Below are 21,383 nucleotides of genomic sequence, written 5' to 3' on the forward strand. Positions count from 1 at the left end.
TAGGGGTGATGGTGCAGAAGCCCTCGGTACGGGGACCGCGTCGTCTTCTGGGCTGTTGCTCCTGGAACTACGACTCCTACGAGAAGCAAAGGAGAGATGACCCCAAATGGCTGCGCATTAAATCTAGGGCAGCGCGTCGGGGAACCTTGGAGGAGGGGAAAGCCACCCGCGCCGCAGCCTCCGCCGCCCAGGTCTCTCTCCACTGCGGTTCGGGAGCCTCCAACCGGCAGTTATTGGGGTCTGCGCCTGCGCGCTCCGCCGCCGGGGCGGCGCGCGAGCTGCCCCTTCGTGCCCGAGGCTGCTCCTGGCCCCGACTTCGGCCGCTTCCGTCAGCGCTCGGGCAACGGCTGCCCGAGGAGCTGCGGGTTCGAGAAAGATCTGGAAAATGGAGGCGGCTGAGCCGGCAGGAGTGGGAGGGAGAAGGGGGAGTCGGGAGGATCAGGCAGGAGAGGAGGAGGGGAAGCGGAGCCGGTTGGCTCGCCACCGCGCGGCTGCGGGGCGCACTGCGGCTGGACGAGGTGCTAGCTCTGGCCCGGCCAGCGGTTTGCCCACGTGTTTGGAAGAACCCCTTTGGGTTGTTTTGGCAACTGGGGCCCGGCCTGCTGCAGCGGCAAGGCACTGCCCAGGCCTGCCCGGCGTCGGGCGCGCAGCCTGGCGGTTGCTGGCCCGGTGCTGCCGCCTCCGTCTTTCCCTCGGAGAGGCCTGCCCGCAACTCCAGCACCCACCCGACGGCCTCGCCGCCCCGAGGGGCCCATGTGCAGCCAGCCAGCGCGCTTTCAGTCCCGCCGCGCGGCCCCGCCGCCCGCCCGCCGCGCCCAGCTCTGTGAGGTGGCGCCTATTGTGCGGCCGCCGGTGGCCTCGCCTCGTCTCTTCCCCAGGGACGCGCGGATCCCGAGGGAAAAGGGTCCTATCTTGTGTGAAAGTCGACTGAACTGTTTCCCCCTTGCCTACCTAACAAGGGCTTGAAACACCAAAAAACAAACATGTCAAGAAACAACACACCTGCAGCTCCCTTGGTGTAACTTCCCTCACTTTATCCTAAAAGGAGCAGCCTCCTCCACTAACCCTTACCTCTGAAAACCAGTTTTACAGGACAGCAACATTAAGTCTGTGTGTCCTGTGACACCAGGCAAGCCTGTGCATAGCCGCCACCCTTTGGTCCCCAGAGAAGCAGCCTCCAGTGGTTCAAATGGCTTTTTTCCTTTGATCAGGATAAGTGGCGGTGTCTGAAATTTAACCGTTATAGTTTACACTTACAAAGTTCGGCTGCCCTGTTCCTTCTCATTCAGTTCTTCCTGAGTTTCTTCTTCCTTCTTGTTCAGTTCTTTGTGGGTTTCCTGTTCCTTGTCATTTGGTTCCTTGTGGTCCTGTTGGTCGTCGTTCAGTTCTTCGTCGGTTTCCCATTCCTCGTCATTCGGTTCTTCATAGCTCTGTTCCCTGTCATTCAATTCTCCCGGGATTTCCTTTTCTTTCTTGCCCAATTCCTTGTGTGATTCCTGTTGCTTCTTCCTTGATTCTTCATGTGTTTCCTGTTTCCCGTTTATTGGTATCATGAGAAAGACTTTTTTACGAGGTTTTTTCATAGGCTCATTGTCCTTATTTGTCCACTTCTTAAAAGAACTGAGGCTTTTTACCACAACCAGTGCTGCAATAGTAGCAGCAGCAAGGGTGGCTATAGCTCCTGCTGCTGTTGCTATGAGGAACATGAAATCCATTTTCAAGGGCGGTACTGAGGAAACTGTGATGTACTGTAATGTTAAGCAATGTTTTGGCTCCGGTCTGTCTTCATTAAAGAATTAGATCTCTCTTCCATCTCACAAGCACACAGGAAACATGGTAACTCCCGACGACGACGCCATCCTCTGTCCTCTGCGGCAGGTGTCGCGGCCGCGTCTCCCAGCAGGCAGTGCGTGAGCAGGGCAGGGATTGGGTGCTGCTGCTAACAGAACCAGGGCCCCAGTGCTGCTGGGCGGTCCCCGGCTTGTACCCATTCTCAGTTCCCCTTGTAGCCCCCGTCCTGTTAGGCCTGCCACCGTCTATTTATTCTAGAATATCCTGAAATTCTCCTAGGACCATTTAGTTCTCCATTACTCTCTGTACAACTTGAGAGTGTGAGAATAATTTTCCTATTAAAAAACACTTAAAAGATCAGAGTAAAAATGAAACAACTGGGGTCAGGCGCAAGAGATTACTATTATTACATTCTTTACCATTTCTGGGAGGAATTAAGAACACCTCCTGTCTGAAAGTATGACAGGTTTGGTGGGTCACAAGAACTGGGTTGTGGTTCCAGCTGGGTCTAACTTACTAGTGGTAGGACCTCTAGCAAGTTACTTAACTACCAAGCCCTAGGTTTAAAACCTGTTAAAATGAAGAAGATACATGTAACTATGAGACTGTTGTTATTGTATAATGTGAGCATAGTCACAGTGCCTGGCACCAAAAAGGCCAATACTTGGTAGATATGCCCAGCTGCTGCTGCTGCAATGTAGGAATTTTGTGGAGTTATGTACATTGATCAGTGTATCCAGCAATCCTGCTGTATTCTTATAAATTCTAGTATTCCTAGAGATTCCTGGATTTTCTGTATATGGAACCATATGGCTTGGGAAATAACTAATATTTTTTTTCATTTTTAATATTCTTGTTTTCTTATGTTGCCTATGGTCACCAGTAGTACAATGAAGAATACAAGCTGTAATGGCAAGCATCCTTGTTTTGTGCTTAACATTAAATACATCCACGTTGACATTAAAGAACTTGAATTTATCCTCTTTTCCTTGCTAACAGGTTTCTCCTAAGTGGATACTAAAATTTAACAAATGCCATGCATCGTCTGTATTTTGAAATGATCTTTTTTTTCTCTCATCAGTTAATGTGGTGAATAATATGAACAGATTTTCTAATTAATATTTCCGAATAGATTTCTAATTGCTGCACACCTAGGATAAACCTGTTAGGCCATCCATGATGGTTCTGTTTTAGATACATTTGATTTAGCTTGTGATTATTTTATTTAGAATGCTTATATCTGTAAGGTTTAATTTTCCTTTATTCTTCTTGCTAATATCAAGATTATACTAGCTTAATTAATTTTCTTTTCTCTGGTAAACTTTTGCAAAGACAAGCCTGAAAACCATTTTGACCTGGAGTTTACAAGCAGATTTATGACCATGGGCTAAGTTTCTTTAGGGGATATAGTCTACGTTTTCTATTTCTTGTATCAAGATTTGTATTTTTACTGAAAAGTGACCATTTCATCTAGGTTTTCATGTTTGTTGGCATAAATTTGATTATTCATTAAAAAAATATCCCTTCTACAGCTATATGTCCAACTTTCTCAATACTGTTTATTTGAATCCCTTTTCTTGGTTCCTTATCAGCTTTACTGATAATACTGATACTAGAGAAATGTGTCTGTGGACTTGTAATTACTGCACTCCAGAATTAAGCAGAGGTACCTACCTATGTTAATAGACCTAGTTTTGTATACACTGGGGTCTGCCCCTGAAACATTTTAAGGAGGAAAAAACCAAAATGTATGTAGGCTCCCAAGAAAACTATCCCCAAATTTACCAAGTTATATTACTTCTCCCACCAAAAAGTCTTTTACAGCCAGTGTTTGTCTAAGTTTACCAATATGTTTACCGATTTGTTTAATTCACTCCTTTTGCATCCCTCTTTCCATCTGGGTTCAGTTTTCTTTCAGTAATTGTTTCAGTAAAGGTCTCTGAATGGTGAACATTTTTGTCTAAAAATCTTTTAACTTAAAAAAATTTTCTTTTATTGGAGGATAATTGCTTTACAATGTTGTGGTGTCTCTGATTTACCTTTTGAATAATAACTTGGTTGCCAATAGAATTTTTGATTGACAGTAACTGTCCTTTTTAGCATCCATTATTATTGATGAGTCTAAATACTGATCCTTTCCAAGTTACCAGTTTTATCTCATTATTTCATTTTGTAGTTTCATTAGGATGCATCTAACATGGATTTTATTAGACAAAATCTACTCAGAATTTTTTTATTAACCTGAGGATGGATGAACTTTTTAGGTTCTAGAGAAGTCTCAGTCATTGTCCTTTGATTACTGCCTCTCACCCCTTTCCAGTGTCTTCTGGATCTATCAGAATGTGCAGGGACTCTTTAACTTCTATGACTCTTAGCTCTTTTCATCACGTCTTTAATTTCAAACACTCTACCATTTCTAGATGTTGTTTCAAACATGACTCTTAGCTTTCTGTCATGTTTTTCATTTCACTCTACCATTTCTAGATGTTCTTTCAGACTTGCCTATTCTTCTTTTAACTACACTATTTGTATTATTTTGCTTCCTTTAAAAATTTATTAGTCATTTTAAACATTCTAAGTCTAGAGCCTTTTATCACATTTTTAGTTCTAGGGGTGCTAATTCTGATTGTATAATACCTACCAACTCTTCCACACAGTGCTTGTTTCCTCATATGATTTGTTTTCACTATAAATTCACCTGCAGTAAGGTTGTTTTTTCTGTGGGATATTTTGTGTGCCCTGGGTCACAGAAGTGTTCCAGAGAGGTTTTGTTATTTGTTTCTGTCAGAGCCCTGAGGAAGTCTCACTGGTCCAGAACAGTTTTAATTATTTAAGTTGGAGTTCCTGTATCACAGATAGTGTTTACGTCTAAATTCTGAACTTTTTGTTGTGACTCAAGCCTGGGGGTTTTGATTTCTCACAGATGACTTTCCTTTTTCCTACTCATTGCTTTGAGGTAGCTGGCCAACCTCCTTATGTACTATGGTCTGGTGCCTATCTTAGTTTCTCCCCTACCAACCTTTCAGCTTTATTGTAGAGCCATGTGGTTGGCAGGCACAGCATGTTGTTTCAGTCTCCTAGGTGACATTTCATTTTCTTTTGTCCTAACTATATACATGTTCCAGCCTTCAAAGAATACACTTTTGGTCTAGTGAGTTAGTAATTAAATTCCTGTTTGCTCTCTATGGATGCCATTCAGGATTTTAAAGACTTTTTGCTTCTAAGCATGTCCCTGAACAAGCTGAAAACTTTTATCTTTTCTTAGTTTATGTTTGTATGGTACACTGTTACTAATATTTTATTATTTTAACTGCTTTGGTCCATCTTAAATCTTCCTTTTTTGTAGTAAACAGAATTATTGATAGTATAGAAGGAAACAAAAACATGTATCTTGTTATTTAACTTTTTGTGTTATGTTGACCTCTGCAAGAAATCATGTTAAGAGTTTTCAAAAGAGTTAACTTTTTTTTCTCAAGTGACAGCACCCAATAGACTACAAAGTATACTCTGGATTATTTTCCTTGAAATATACTTTACCCTGTGCCCCAGGAAGTTCACTCAGTTTTGGTTTTACCCACTCATTGCCTCATAAAATCTTTCTAAAGTTCATCCCCACTAGCTTAACATTCCTTTACCCACTAAAACTTTAAAATCTTGGGTATTTCAAATGTACTATCTTCTGCAACATTTCTGAAAAACCAAACAGACTCCTGTACAAAACCCTGAAAACTCTGCTTTCTGATGTTAAGCCAGTTCCCAATTCTGATAAAAATTTGGTTACTCTCTGCTTATTAATAATGTTAGCAACAAGGAAAATAAGGCTCAGGCATAGCCAGTTTTAAACGTTTTTATTTTTATCAATACAAAGAATACAAACTAATTTTCAAGGGGATAATTTTTGTTCTAAGATACATTCACATTTAGCAAGATTTTATCTTAAAGATAAAAGCTAGCAAATATGCCATCTTTACATCTTTCACTTTCCAACTACAGGTTTACAATGTCATTAAAGTCATTATCATTTTTTATAATCAGATATACAATCTATGCTTATTAAAAGCTATATGATACCATAAACACTGTACACAGTAATAACCTGAGCTGCTTTAGTAAAGATGTTGTAGAAGAAAGCTTACTTATGCTCACAGATATCATGATGACATCTCCGGATAAGCTTTTAAGAAATATTTGTCATATCGTATGATTTCAAAAGATAGGGAGACAGTTAAAATAATACAATTTTAAAAGAAGATACTTTCATTTCCTAGATTTTAGCATTGTACATTTTACCTTATCACAAAAGAAAAAGATTTTAAACTAATAAAAATAACATGTACCACTTATAGTAAGTAAAATGTCTCATCAAAGTGAGTTTGAATCTAAATAGTAAAGAAATTGCATTTATCTGCTTTGTTGGTATTTAAATTCTTGAAAAAAGCCTTTGCTTTATTGCAGAATTAGCACTTTAAGAAAATACTGACAGTAGTAACACTATCAAAATGTACACAAATGGCAGCTATGTAATTTGTATGTTTAAGAAGTTAACTATATCCATGTCTCAATTTAATCGCCTGCTGAACTACCTCCAATATCAATATTAAGGAGGTCTTTAATTTTATCATACAATACCAAGACCAAGGCACCCCCTGTACCACGAAGGATGTTGGAGAAGGCACCACGAAAAAATGCACCAATTCCTTCCTGTTGGTATATCTTCATAAAACAGTCTAAAGTTCCTTTATATTGCCGTTCAGCCTCACCACTCTATATAAAGACAAACAGTTTGCCATTATCTTAGTATCTTTTATCATAAGACAGATTTTATATAGCACCAAGGATAGATTAAAATTAATACTGTGTTGAATAAGTATGTTGACAGTCATATATTGAATACTGGATGGCCAAATATTAGGCTTAATAGATTTTAAAAGATGGCATCACATAACATGATTTTATCTTTTCACCACACTGTAATTAAGTGAGTGAGAAATCAATAGCAAAACAAAAACAAAAACTGCCGGGAGCCAGCGTGAGGAATCCCACCCGTGACAAGGTCATGTGGCAGAGATCTGAGGGGCAAGGCGAGTCAAATCTCAGGGCTTCCCCCGGTATTTCCTGAGCATGTACCCCAAAAATCCAAAGTCTGCCGGCCTTTGTACTCTGCTTTTTCACTCTTCTGACACACTGGAAAAAGTCAACTCAGAGCTTTAGTCTTCTGCATTTGAAAGGGTGTTTCAATCCAAAAACCCCTCTGATGGCTTTCTAGCCTCCCTGCAGAACCGGTACAGCTGCGCATGTGATTGTTTGAGGCCTCCAGACTGCGGAGGCACAGGAAGCTTAAAACATCCTAGGAATGTAGGGGCTTCCGAGGAGTCAAAATCATTAGAATAGGACTGATTAAAGGTTTCATTTGTCGAGCCAGTATTTGCTGCCAAATTTTCATATCTTTTATTTGTAGAGATAGTTGGTATATAGAAAAACAGGTAGTAGACCTGGTATTAGCAACATTAGATCTCTGACTTAAGTACTTTCTTTGTTATAACCCACTGCACCTTTGTTCTACAGAAATGTAACTTTATTTAGTACTTTGAGGGTGATGCAGAGTAAAGAAAAAATACCTCTAGGGAAAAGGAGTTTTCTGGCTGATAGACAATTAATTATCCAGGAAGAGAGGCATAAAAATGTTAACAGGCTTCTTGGCCAGAAGATAATGTAAACCACCTGAGACTTTTTGTATACGGGAGGGTATGCAAAAAGAAAGCCTGGTCTCAATGAGGGTCAGGACTGCTGCCCCTGCATAACTTTGCATATTCCATTATTTCTTTATATACAACTTGGGGTATATAAGCTGATTTTGAAAATAAAGTTTTTGGAGTTTTGCACCGATGCTGGGCTTCCCCAGGTCGTTCTTTTCTCCCCTTTTTCGGCTGAATTCCCATCTGGAGCAGGGAGGCTCACCACGTCTACTTACTTGCCCTGGCTGCTAAGATCCATGCGAAAGGGAGCCTAAGGCGAGGCACCCTTCGATATTCAAGTGGGCGCCGGTGGCCTAACGTAGATGGTGCAAACCTCTTGTCTCGAGGTTTTATTGGTTTTCCCCGTAAACCAAGTTATTCAGCATCTTTTTCTCCACCTAAATTTCCTACTATACTATTTCTTCCTAATCTAATCTTATATTTCTATATTAATAAATAAGTTTCTCCTCGCCTATGCCGTTCACGCTTCGAATTACCCTGGATCCACCAGGGCTGGACCCTGGCAAAAAAGAAAACTAGAAATATATTGCATTTGGGTGTTAAGAAAAACATATCTTAGAAAATTTGTAAAACTTACTTATAACCATAAAATGCCTCATATAAATTTGTAAGATGTAGCAAGGAAATAATGCAACAGAAAAAATAAAAAACAAAAACTTATTTGAAATACTTTGACCAATGTGTAGAAGCACTGTTTCAGGAAAAACAAGAAAAGGCTCTTAAATTATCAGAAGTGGCAAAGGTAACATCACTGCAGATGACCCAGAGATTAAGAGAGAGCAACATGATACTATGAACACTTTTATGACAATTATTTTGAAAACTCAGAATAAATAAATTCCTTAAAGGTATAATTTACCAACAGAATAGGAAAAAACACTGGAATACTACTAAATTTGTTACATAAATTCAATCAGTTGTTGGAAATCTCATAAATTAGAAAACCACATATCCAGATGACTTTATATGTGAGTTCTACTAAATATTCAATGAACATTTAGTTCCAGTCTCACAGAAACTATTCCAAAAAAGAGAAAAAGTGGGAGGACTCCCCAACATATTTTGTAACAATTGAATAGGCCTGATACTAAAGTAGGACTAGGATAATACAAGAAGGAAAAAAAAATGTCAAGCTTATGTTGGAGAAACAACAGATACAAAAATCCTGAAAATCCAGCAAATCAAACCTAGCAAAGAGTACAAAATATAATACACCATGACCAAGCTGGATTGATCCCAGGCATATAAAGTTGGTTTAGCTATGGAAAATAGATTAATGTAATACATATATCAATACACGAAGAGAAAATAATATGATCATCCCAATATAGAAAAAAAAAATGACCACCATTCATGATTAAAAATTACTGTAATCCAAAACAGAAAGTATCAGTCATAACATAATAAAGGATAACTGAAAAATTCACAGCTAATTATTAAACTTTGTAACACTGAAGGCACTTCCTGTAAGACAAGGAACAAAACAAGGTTGCCAGTTATTACTTCTTTAATATAACACTGAATCAGAGGTCTCAACGAGTACAGAAAGGCAAGAAAAGGAATAAAAGGCATAAGAATTGATAAGAAAGGGGGAAAAAATGTGGTATATTTGCAGATTATATCACTGTGTAAAAAAAAAAACTTCAAAAGGTATACATACTGATAAGTGTTTGTAATAAGGCTTAACAAAGTTGTGGGATATAAAATCAAAATGCAAAATTTAAAGAAGACCGTCATGAATTATGTCCTCACAGAATTCATATATTAAAGACCTAACCCCAGAACCTCAGACTGTGACTATATTTGGATAAAGTCTTTATAAAGATAATTAAGGTTAAATGAACTCATTAGAGTGGTCCCTTACCCAAAATGATCATCTTTATAAGAAAAGAAACAAAAAGTACCATCAGAAGACACAGGGAGAAAGCCATCTACAAGCCAAGGAGAGAGGCCTTCAGAAGACCCCAACCCTGCTAGACTGTTAGAAAATAAATCTGTTATTTAAGCCACCCAGTCTTTGGCACTTTGTTATGGCAGTGGTACTATGTTTTATATATGTAACAATGCACATGTATATATAAAAATCCACACCCACAAATTTTTATGAATTATTTTGACAGTAAGTTGCAGCTATAGTTGTCCCTTAAACATTTCAGTGTGAATTTTCTAAGAATAAGTATATTGCCCTACATGCCCAAAGTAGTTATCAAAATCAGACAATTTAACATTGATACCGAACCATCTACCTAACTCAGTCTATTTAAAAATTAATTTTCTATTTTCAAGTTTTTCAATTAAACCAGAGCTAGACATAGATTAAGAGGAAAACAGATAAAAAAGAACAACTTTAAGGATAGTCCATAGGAAGCAACAGGTTAAATAGGTTAGATATGCTTTACCCTTTCAAGGAGATCCAACTAGTCCATCTTAAAGGAAATCAGTCCTTAATATTTATTGGAAGGACTGATGCTGAAGCTGAAACTCGAATACTTTGGCCACCTGATGCGAAAAACTGACTCACTGGAAAAGACCCTGATGCCGGGAAAGATTGAAGGTGGGAGAAGGGGATGACAGAGGATGAGATGGTTGGATGGCATCAACAACTCAATGGAAATGAGTTTGAGTAAACTCCAGGAGTTGGTGATGGACAGGGAGGCCTGGCGTGCTGCAGTCCATGGGGTTGCAAAAAGTCGGACACGACTGAGCGACTGAACTGATTGATAGTCCCTTTCATGTGGCCCAGTGGGTTCTTTCAAGACCATTCTGTAGAGGATAATGAGGACAATGATAGTAACTACACCTTCCAGTATTAGTTTGAGAAATGAGTTAAAGTATAAAATACTGAGGACAGTTCTGCCACATAATAAGCTTCGCTTTGCTGGCCTCATTATTTTCACTTGCCCTCATGAAACCTATCATATATAGGTTATACTGAAATACTTTTTAAGCCATACCTTTAGGTATGTTTTTTTCCCCTCTGCTGAGAATGTTCTCTCACTATCTTGAGAAAAAGCCTATTTTCTGAGATTCAGCTCTTTAAGAGGCCATCTCTGATCACTTTTAAGCACTGGAGTACCCCTTCCCTACTGCATTCCTGGAACTTATGCACATTTCTATTTAAACCATTAACAGTATGCTTTCAGTAGTATGCTATGAGTTTGGGTGCAGGTTCTGCCTTATTTTATTTGTGTCACTCAAAGTGTTAGTCACTCTTGTGCCCAACTCTTTGCGACTCCATGGACGGCAGCCCACCAGGGATTTTCCAGGCAAGGATACTGGATTGGTTTGCCATTTTCTTCTCCAGGGGATGTTCCTGACCCAGGGATCAAACCTGGGTCTCCTGCACTGCAGGCAGATTCTTTACTGATTGAGCTACCAGGGAAGCCCGTTTGTGTCACTAAAGCTTGGTGAATAGTCACTCAATTATTTGCTAAATGAATGAATATAATAAGTATCAACAACGGAGATCAATAGTATCAAAATTTTGGTCTGGGGGTTTACATTTAGAATATACATCATTATAAATATATTCTCCTCCTTGGAGTTAAAATTATTTACTTTTACTAAAATATACTACAACAAATGATTACATATGTCAGTGGCCTGTGACTGGGCTTATTCTACTTAATCTAATATTCAGTTAAGACAGACACATTCTCATCTAATCCCTGCCATGCCCCTCCACTCTCCAAACAGTAATATACACTACAGGAGAGAAAGACATTGCTGTTCAGATAGCAGACATGGAGGAAACTTTGCTGGATGATGACTGACTGCTTATGACAGGAAACAAAACCAAACATACCATGGATTTATTTTAGTAATAAAACAAAGGGCCTATGTCTTTTAGTCAAAATGTCTCTAAATTACACCCAAATATCAGAGATATTGGAAAACTCAATTAAGCTTACAAATAATATAAAATACCTGCATCATCATACGTCTTCTAACTGTGTCAAAGGGATAAGAGAGTATTCCAGAGCATGTAGTCACAACTTGAGCAATGAAAAAGGAGACAAGAAAAGGTGTCTCCTTTGGTTTTGGTAATAAGCCCTAGAAAAGAAAAATTATCAAGTAACCATCTAAATTTCCAAAATACCTTAAATTATTAAGTCAAAGGAAAATTCATACATATATATATGAAAGAGGGCTCAATTATATTTAAAATGCAATAAAAAATAGTTGGATTTAGTATGGAAAGCTTAAAATAATAGCAAGAGATCAATAAGAAAGGAGAACCCCACACATGGCTATATTTTTAAAGTTTATTTGAAAAAGAATAGTATATCTGCAATTATAGGAGATTTGTTATTAATAGCACTGAAAACAAGAGGAGATGGCAACCAGTAACCAAAAAAGTTCTTCCATTGTTCTTCCTCATAGAGCTGGAAAGGATGAAAGAATGCCTGTTACTATTGACAGATGATATCTGATAAGCTTTAAAGCTCTAAGCTAGTGAAGAAACATTTCTAAATTTTATAACTACTACAGCTTAGAGAAAAGCAAAGGGAGAGTAAACATAAATTTTTCTGTGATTAAATAAACATATATAACATCCTGTAATTTCCATTAATCTATCTGTCTAAAAAATATACTACAAACTAAAAGCACTATGTCCAGAGTGCAATAAAAATGACATTCGAATATATTTGTACTGAACAGGGAGAGCAGAGATAATATATGACACCATCATAAAATTTCCCTCAAGTTTTAACCTTAATAGTAAATAATACTGATATTAATTTCCTTGCTTCTTTTTAGAAGCATTATGATACAGTGATTAAGAACATGGGATCTGTGCTTGCCACATAAATTACTTGGCCATTTCTAGGTTATTTATTTTTAAAATGAGATATATTAAAAGCTCTCACAGTGTTTGGATGTAAAGTCCTTAACAAGGTTCTTGAAACTAAGTAATAGATAAAAAAAATAGCAGCCATTATTACGATCTCTCTGTTTCCTACCTTACGGAAGCACTACTAACATCTGAAATGAAAAGGCAAATTGCAGAACCTGGAGAACAATACAAAATTTAATAGTACCCAACAGATCACTGAGCTATAGTAGCATATTTATCATATTTAACTATTATGCCTTGCCTTTTTCCAATGATGACAGTAAACTGATAATATGCATGTAAAAAAAGTGATAACAAAATGAATGTAAAATTAGAAAACTGTTAGAAGATGCCTGCCTATATACCAAATATTCAATTATGATATAAATCTAATTAGCATGTTTTCTATTTGAATCTTCCAATGCAAGCAGCACAAACACTATATGTCTATGCTTTATATTCAAATTCAGGTTCATAATAGAGTTGTAATTTAATTAGGTTATGGCAAAGTCATGATTAAACAGAATGCTATAATGTCTCTTATGTCATCATTTATTTTGATTTCTATAATTAAAGTAAACATACTTGCTGAACATATTACTAATCAGAACAACAAAAAGAAACAATTTATTTAATATATACTAAAGTACCAAATTACCTTAACTGTGTCATAAGCTCCAAAATAAGAAGCTCGGTACACAATGATGCCTTGAACTGAAACACCAAACCCTTGGTATAAACCAACAATTCCATCTGATTTTGCTATTTTCATAATACAGTCACCTAAACCCTTGAACTGTCGCTCTTCAGGACCTAAAATACAGCCATTTAAAATTTATTAGCAACATCATAATCAGATAAACACTTTATTCAAAGTAAATTAAACATTTTACAGATTTAAATTACCTGGTACTAACACTTAGAAATCTTTCTAACAAACAAGGCACAAATAGAAACCTTCCCATTCATTTAAAAATAATTAAGATGTCAAGTAGTACCAAGATACTTTAACTGCAAATATTAATTTCTTATATAAGCAATCTAATTCAAGCAATCTGATTGGCTTAAAACATTTCAATAAAATTACCATTCAATAAAGCTACTAGTTAGCATTCAGAAAATACTTAGGCATTAAAAATGTCTACAACTTGCTTCAGTTGAAGAGCAAAAAGACAGATAAAAAGGAAAGGCTAAAAACTAGTAACTTTAAGGATTATTAATATTTTAGATGAGGTGTCATATTTTTCTAGTGTTTGATGGTTTTTGTTTTTATTTTCCCTTGACCTAGAAATCTTTGATAATATTTTACAATTATATACAGAATACAATGTTTCAAAATAAGGTTCTTCCAATTTTGAGAGAAAACAAAACTACAGAATTGAAATTAAACCAGAATGCATGTTATTTTCACTTTCTTAACAAGAAAATCTGGACTGCCGCCTAAACATGATAGATCAAACTCCTCATCTTTGTCCAAACTGTCATCCCTTCTGAGGCCTTTTCTCTGATCATTTATCTAAAATTGACGTCATCCTCTTCTCCTAAATTTTTTTTCCTGGCATTTATCGCCAAGTGACAGTAGATTTTAGTCATTTTTTCCTTTTTTAATTACTACAACCTCCACTAGACTGTAAGGTACATGAACCATGAGCTCCATGATTAATATGGTGTATCTCAAGCAGGACCCACTTTACTGGAGGCACCCAATAATACTTGTTGAATGAATCTCTGCTTCCTTGAGAAATTCTATTAAAATAATAATAAGGGAAAAACAGGTTTAAAGCAAAAAAGAGTACATGACAAGAATAAAGTTCACAAATTTTGGCAAGATGGAAGGGAGGTGGAGGAGTGGTAACTCACTAAGAGTGAGCAGAGAAAGTTGAAACCTAATTTCTTGCAGAGGGAGATACTGTTGAAAAGAGAACCACATGTCTCCAATAATCACAGAAATTTAAAATTAAAGGAATTAAGTACTACTGTGGTAAGGCTCCAATTTGTGCTGGAGTCACATGGGGCCAACTGAGTTACCTTCACAATTACTGAAAAAGACTCACACACAGATACATCATTGTGAATGTCAAATCATCAGGGATATAAGGTAATTAAAAAGAAAAAAACACCAAATGGTGGATGATAAATGTGCTGTGGGGGGCCTGGAGGCCCTGGAACGGGAAGCCATGGGTGGTTTCTGTGGAGGCTTCGGCAGTGGCGCTGGCGTCCAGGGCTGAGGTTGCAGAGCTTGCAGAGGCAAAGCCAAGGACATCACCAAGCTGGGCCACCTGGTCAAGGACATGAAAATCAAGTCCCTGAAGGAGATCTATTTCTTCTTTTTGCCCATCAGGCTATCTGAGATCATTAACTTTTGAGATCATTGACTTTTCCCTGGGGTATCCCTCAAAGGTTTTAAAGATTATGCCTAGGCAAAAGCAGACCCATGCTGGCCAGTGGACCAGGGTCAAGACATTTTGTCACCACTGGGGATTGCAAGAGACATGTCAATTTGAGCGTCAAGTACTTAAGGAGGTAGCCACTGCCATTCATGGGGCCACCATTCTGGCCAAGCTCGCCATCGTCTGTGCTGTGAGGCTCCTGGGGAGATAAGAACAGCGAGCCCCACACCGTCTCTTACAAGGTGACAGGCCGCTGCTGTGGCTCCGTGCTGGTGCGCCTCATCCCTGTCCTCAGGAGCACTGGCACTGTCCTAGCCTCTGAGCCCAAGAAGCTGCTGCTGATGGCTGGAACTGACGACTGCTGCACCTCTGCCAGGGGCTGCCCCGGAACCTTGGGCAACTTTGCCAGGGCCACTTCTGATGCCATTTCCAAGACCTACAGTTATCTTACTCCTGGTCTCTGGAAAGAGATGTTGTTCACCAAGTCTCTGTATCAGGACTTCTCTGACCATCTCGTAAAGACTCATACTAGAGTTTCCATGCAGAGGACCCAGCCTCCACATAGCCACCATATAGTTTTATATGAGAAAAATATAATGAATGAAGCCAGAAAAACAAGAAAAAGTCATATACAGAAGGATCAGCAGTAAGGAAATGATTTCTTAAGAGCAGTATTAGAAACTAGACTCCAGAGTAATGCTTTCAAAATTGTGAAAGAAAATGATTTTAATTCCAGAATTTTACATATGGCCAATATTTGTGAAACAGACATTTTCAGATAGCCAAGATCTCAGTTTATCTCCTATCCACCCTCCTTAGAAAGCTATCAAAGAATACATCTACCAAAACAAGGGTATGAAGAAACACAGAGGATGTGATAAATAAGTAAGGACAGAGGAAAAGGGAATCTACGGTGAGAGTTATACATGTAACCTAGAAAGGGGCCACAGTCAAGACAGGTAAATAAGTGGATGAAGGAATCTAGGGGATGGCTCTCTAAATAACAAAATGAGAAACAAACCAGAAGTTAAAGTGCTCTTTGTGGCTTACTTTTATGTTACTATAGTGTTGGCCTTCCTTTCCCTAGTTTAAAAGAAAAGAAAAAAAGTAGTAATCTTTAGGCTCTATGGACTTTACCATTTGGTTGAGAATAAAATTTTTAGGCTGAATGCAACACTACTGTTAAAAGCATAACTATAATAAATAACAAAACCACAAAGGAAGAGTTAGCATTTCTAATAATCCCGTACCTTTTCCAATATCAGCACCTAATCGGGTTCGGGCAAAATCTAGTGGGTAAACTACACATAAGGATGTTGCCCCAGCAGCTCCACCAGAAGCCAGGTTTGCCAAAAACCACCTCCAGAACTGAAACATATTAATTAAAAAGTAGTTATTAAACTATAGACTCTGATTTTAAAAAATCTTTTATTTTTATAAGGTTAAAGAGCCAGATTTACAAGATGCTTTTACAAAATAAACACCTAAAATAAATAAGCATATATTATCATCCAAAATACTTCCCTCCATGTCCATGCAGTCTTTGTTTCTCACCAGGCAGTCTAGGAGATGCAGGCTAGATGCTGATATATTGAAATTCCAAGATATTTTAATATCCTCCAGCAAAAGCAGCCCAGATTAGCACAAGAAGCCACATAAGATATTCCACTCTTTAGACTGTATAAAGCTTTTTATTAATAATATATCCTTTTATAACTAAAATGTTAGGTATCTGTGGAGGCCTCAGTTGTTCCCTTTCTTGGTGGCAGGGGAGAGGGACAGTAATATATCATAATGCCACAATGTCACTCTGTAGTTTTAGTAAAAATAAATTTAAACAGGTCAAAAATATAGACTATGTTCAAATGCCAAATGTAAATTGGCAGAAATCAATTATAATGTGGCTGAGTGGCATGGAAGACCTTACTGATCTACTACTTCACAAGGGCTGTTGAGGTTCTTTTTGATAAACATTTGAAATGTGCTCTGCTTAGGTCCAGTAAACTGCTTTTCAACATCTAGTGCTCAAGAAAAAGAAAGGAATATTTGAACTGGAGTTCTTACAGAAAACCTAGGGTATAAGACCACTGTAACCAACCTAGTCAAGCTCAGTTTCTTGCTTCTCTGACATCTTTTTTTTTTAAATTTAGTTTTAGTTGGAGGATAATTGCTGTGCTGGCCTCTGCTGCACAACAACACACATCAGCTACAAGTACACACACATCCCTTCCCTCTTGTGGCTCTTATTTCCAACAATAATTTTAAGTCTCCCATGCTTTGGAACTCTCAATTTTCTCCTGGCCTGAAATGCCCTTTCCATCTTTTAAATTTTTTTCCTATCTTTTATAAACAAAAAGTTATTGATTTATGCTCTAATTCAAATTCTGTTTTTTTTTCATGAATTCTCTGATCTCCAGCTCATTCAGAACTATATGTAATAATACCTTCTTCCTATAAATACTTCTTCTCTCAGAGAATTAAAGGTAAATCATGTGATCAATATGTAAAATGTATCAACATGTTCCAGATTCTCATTTTTTAAAACCAGTATTTACAATCACTACTTTCAATTTATAATTATTTGTGTACCTGTCTTGTTTTACTTTCTACAGACTATAAATTTCTTCAGCCAGAATTATTATTTTTACTTACTGAGATATATTTACCCACTGTTCAGTTCACCCATATATTCAAATCAATGAATTATTAGCGTATCAAAGTTTTACAACCTTTATCAGTTTCAGAACATTTTCATCACTCCAAAAGAAACCTTGTACCTATCAGCAGTCACTCCATACCTTTCCCATCTCCCTGAACCCAACATAACCATTAAGCAACTTTCTGTCTCCATAGATTTGCCTATTCCAGACATTCCCTAATCATGAAACAAGCAGCCTTTTGTGACTGGCTTCCTTCATATAACATGTTTGTAAGGTTTATCCATGTTGTAGCATGTGTAGCATGTGTTAGCACTTCATTCCTTTTTATTGACAAATAGTATTTTACTGACTTAACACATTTTATTTATCCATATCAGTTGCATGGACATTTAGGTTGTCTACATTTTTTGAGGCCTGAATTTTTAATTCATTTGTTTATTTCACAAAACAAGTCATGGGGCCTTGTCCAGAGTAAGAGTAATGCATTCAATAAATATTTGTTTAATGAAGGGTACTTGGACTCCCACAGTGCCTTTTGATGTGAAACTCATAAGTTCTACTGTACAGATAGCCATGTTTCATAATCATATAGAGATAATGAGACCAGAAGGTAGCTAATCTATAGTTTGGAAGATGATATGTAACCTGGCAGAAAAAGAGGAGCTAGGCCACAGTTTAAATCTTATAAATGTGAATCTAGAAATTCTAGGCCAGTTAGTAGTAGGGACAGAAAAGGAAAAAACATTAAATAATGTTTTTAGGTTTCAGTTTACTTTGAGACTGTTGAAAGCTACAGATACTTTTCCAATAAAAATTTCACATATATAAACACAGTTTTTTTGTAAAAGTTTAAGTTATTCCTCAAGTTTGCATGGATCTCAGGTAAAGAACCCCCCCACCACTTGAAAGGTTAGTAGGAATCACTATGGTATTAACAGTGAACTTAAAAGAAATAAAATGTTGGAAAGTAAAAAAGATGGGCAATAATGAGGAAATGCAGAGCAAATAGATACACAGAAAAAACCAGATCATTACAGACAGATAGACTAAATGACCTGGGAGACAAAGATAAGGAGTATATAGTTTGATCCCTACAGCTGCCTGTGGTTCAAATTCCACTGCAGTAAATATGTCTTTTTCTTGAAGTAATTTCTCTGCTTCTTACAAGCAAACAGGCCAAATCAAATATGCCTATGCAGCACGAAGATTTATAAAGTGCATCTTAAGTTCAATTTAACATTCTATTTCCTTCCTAGATAAGAGAAAGAAAACAGATCCATAACTTTCTGGGTGAATGTATAATTTACATAATTTACTATTCAAACAGGGACCTGTCTGATAGCGAAAGTGACGCCAATGAGAAAGCAATGCAGGCAGGCACAAAATGTATAAATAGTATGGCCAAACTACTAAGGGAAGGAAGGCAGGGAAGGTTAAGGAGCATGGAAGGAGGGAAGGAGACAAGAAGACTATGCTGAATGATAATTCTGCAAGTGTTTCTGTAACAGATAAAGTCTGTTCCGCCACAATTAAGCTTGAAAATAGAACAGCCCCAGAAGTTGTTTTTTAAGTTTGTGATTTCAGATATTACTATACTGTAAAAGGGGGCTTCCCAGGTGGTGCAGTGGTAAAGAATCTGCCTGCCAATGTAGGAGATGAAAGAGATGTGGGTTCAATCCCTGGGTCAGGAAGATCCCCTGAAGTAGGCAATGGCAACCCACTCCAGTATTCTTGCCTGGAAAATCCCATGGACAGAGGAGCCTGGTGAGTTACAGTCTACGGGGTAGCAAAGAGTCGGACACAACTGAGCACCACCACCAAACTATAAATGGAGAGGAAGTGAAAGGAATCAGGAAAGGAGAATAAGAGAGTTTAGAGGAAAATAATCCTATTCATTTTCAACTGTTGACAAATAGATGATAAACTGCCTCCAAGCACAAATACCTGGGACCAAAGTTCTTTCTAACAGTTTGTGTGGGCATGGAAGAGAGGAGGAAGCTCTAGTCTTCGATGAGGGTTGTGCTGGTAGCTGCTTAGGAGCAGCAGAGACATATGTTATGCCCAGGTTCAGCTAACACTCATCTAGTTCAGTCACCTCAGCTGGAAGAGGAGTAAGAGTATGGTAGAAAGAACTGAATTTGAGAATTAGAAAGACATGAACAAAAGACTAGGGCAAATGCTTTAAGCTCTGTCTTGTTTTCCTTATCTGTACATTTGGGGTAAAAATAACTACCTCAAAGGGCAAAGTAAAAGTTCAGTGATAAGAGTATATAGTAGGCACACATCTCCCTACCATGGTTATTTTTTAAAAACTTTTTACTCTGACATAATAGCAGACTCACATGCATCCTAATACATATGAAGTCTTTAAACTTTTCAAGCAATTTTCCAATGGCAGCCCACTCCAGTACTCTTGCCTGGAAAATCCCATGGATGGAGGATCCTGGTAGGCTGCAGTCCACGGGGTCGCAGAGTCGGACACAACTGAAGCGACTTAGCAGCAGTAACATAATTACGTGTGTGCATGCTCAGAGGTTTCAGTCGTGTTGGACTCTTTATGACCCTATGGAATGTATGTAACCTGCCATCCTCTGCCCATGGGACTCTCCAGGCAAGAATACTGGAGTGGGTAGCCATGCTCTTCCAGGGGATCTTCCCGAACCAGGGATCAAACCCGAGTCTCCTGTGAGACCTGCGTTGAGGGAGGATTCTTTGTCCACTGAGCTACCTGGGAAGCCCAGCATAACTATAGTAGAGGAAACTAACATTGATGGAAATCTACCTTATTCAGATTTCACAAGTTTTACACACTCATCTGTGTGTGTATTTAGTTCTACGCCGTTTTATCATATGTGCAGATTCATATGACCACAAATTATCATAGTGGACAGTTCCATGATAAAGATCCTCCATTTATGGACCTCTTTATAGCCACCTCCCTCTCTCCTGGTAAATGGTAAATAAATGAAACCAGAAAGCAAATATTTTTTGAGATTGGTATCTTTTCAGTTAGCATTCAAAGTTGCTGTTTATATCATGTTTGTTCTTTTTTAAAACTATATGGTAAAATTTACTGTTTAGGCATTTTAAGTGTATAATTCAGTGGCATTAAGGACAACACTGTATAAACATCATTACTATTTCCAGAACTTTTCATTATGCTAAACATAAACTCTGTACCTATTAAAGAATCTCCCTCCCTCTTACAGCTGGCAACCTCTATTCTACTTTCTGTCTCTATGAATTTGCCTTTACTAGATCCCAAGAGGATCATACAATACTTGTTTTATCAAAACATGTTTCTCTTTATTGCTGAGTGACCTTCTATGGCGAGATGTACCACAGTTTAAGCATTCACCTGGGACATCTGGGTTATTCCCAAATTTTTGTCTATTATGAAACAATCTTCAATGAACATTGTATACTTTGCTTTTTTGTGAACAGAGGTCTTTTTCTCTGGGATAAATGCCCAAGAGTTGGACTGTATGATAAGCATATGTTTAGTTTGTAAGAAACTGTCATACTCTCTTGAAAGCGGCAAGATCATTTTACATTCCCACCAGCAGTGTAAAATTCAGCTTCTCTGAATCCTTGCCAACAGCTAGTACTGTCACCAGTGCAGCCATCCTGAGAAGCATGCAGAGATATTTATTGTGGTAAACCAACTACTTTTAAATCACATACACTGTACTTCCCTGGTGGCTCAGATGGTAAAACGTTTGTCTACAATGTGGGAGACCTGGGTTCGATCCCTGGGTTGGGAAGATCCCCCGGAGAAGGAAATGGCAATCCACTCCAGTACTATTGCCTGGAAAACCCCATGGACAGAGGAGCCTGGTAGACTACAGTACATGGGGTCGCAAAGAGTCGGACACGACTGAGCGACTTCAGTTCACTTCACACTGTACTTGTTTTTTCTATCTTCTATGTTTCTTTGAAAACCAGGTAA

At 38.1% G+C, this 21,383-nt stretch overlaps 1 protein-coding gene and 1 pseudogene across 1 annotated transcript in view; one reads left to right on the plus strand and one right to left on the minus strand.

The window, feature by feature from the left end:
* Positions 1-6,354: 6,354 nt before the first annotated feature.
* SLC25A31 (solute carrier family 25 member 31) overlaps positions 6,355-21,383 on the minus strand; it is a 29,968-nt gene continuing 14,939 nt past the window's right edge. Inside the window, exons 3-6 of the mRNA XM_068990117.1 lie at positions 16,025-16,142; positions 13,043-13,197; positions 11,475-11,600; positions 6,355-6,555 (exon numbers count right to left, since the gene is read on the minus strand). Of these exons, the coding sequence (XP_068846218.1) occupies positions 6,355-6,555; positions 11,475-11,600; positions 13,043-13,197; positions 16,025-16,142 (600 nt within the window). The remainder of the gene's footprint in view (positions 6,556-11,474; positions 11,601-13,042; positions 13,198-16,024; positions 16,143-21,383) is intronic.
* LOC138094016 (small ribosomal subunit protein uS5 pseudogene) lies at positions 14,522-15,424 on the plus strand (annotated as a pseudogene).

This window comes from Capricornis sumatraensis, chromosome 17 (genome assembly GCF_032405125.1).
Source record: "Capricornis sumatraensis isolate serow.1 chromosome 17, serow.2, whole genome shotgun sequence".
In the NCBI taxonomy this organism is placed as follows: Eukaryota; Metazoa; Chordata; class Mammalia; order Artiodactyla; family Bovidae; genus Capricornis; species Capricornis sumatraensis.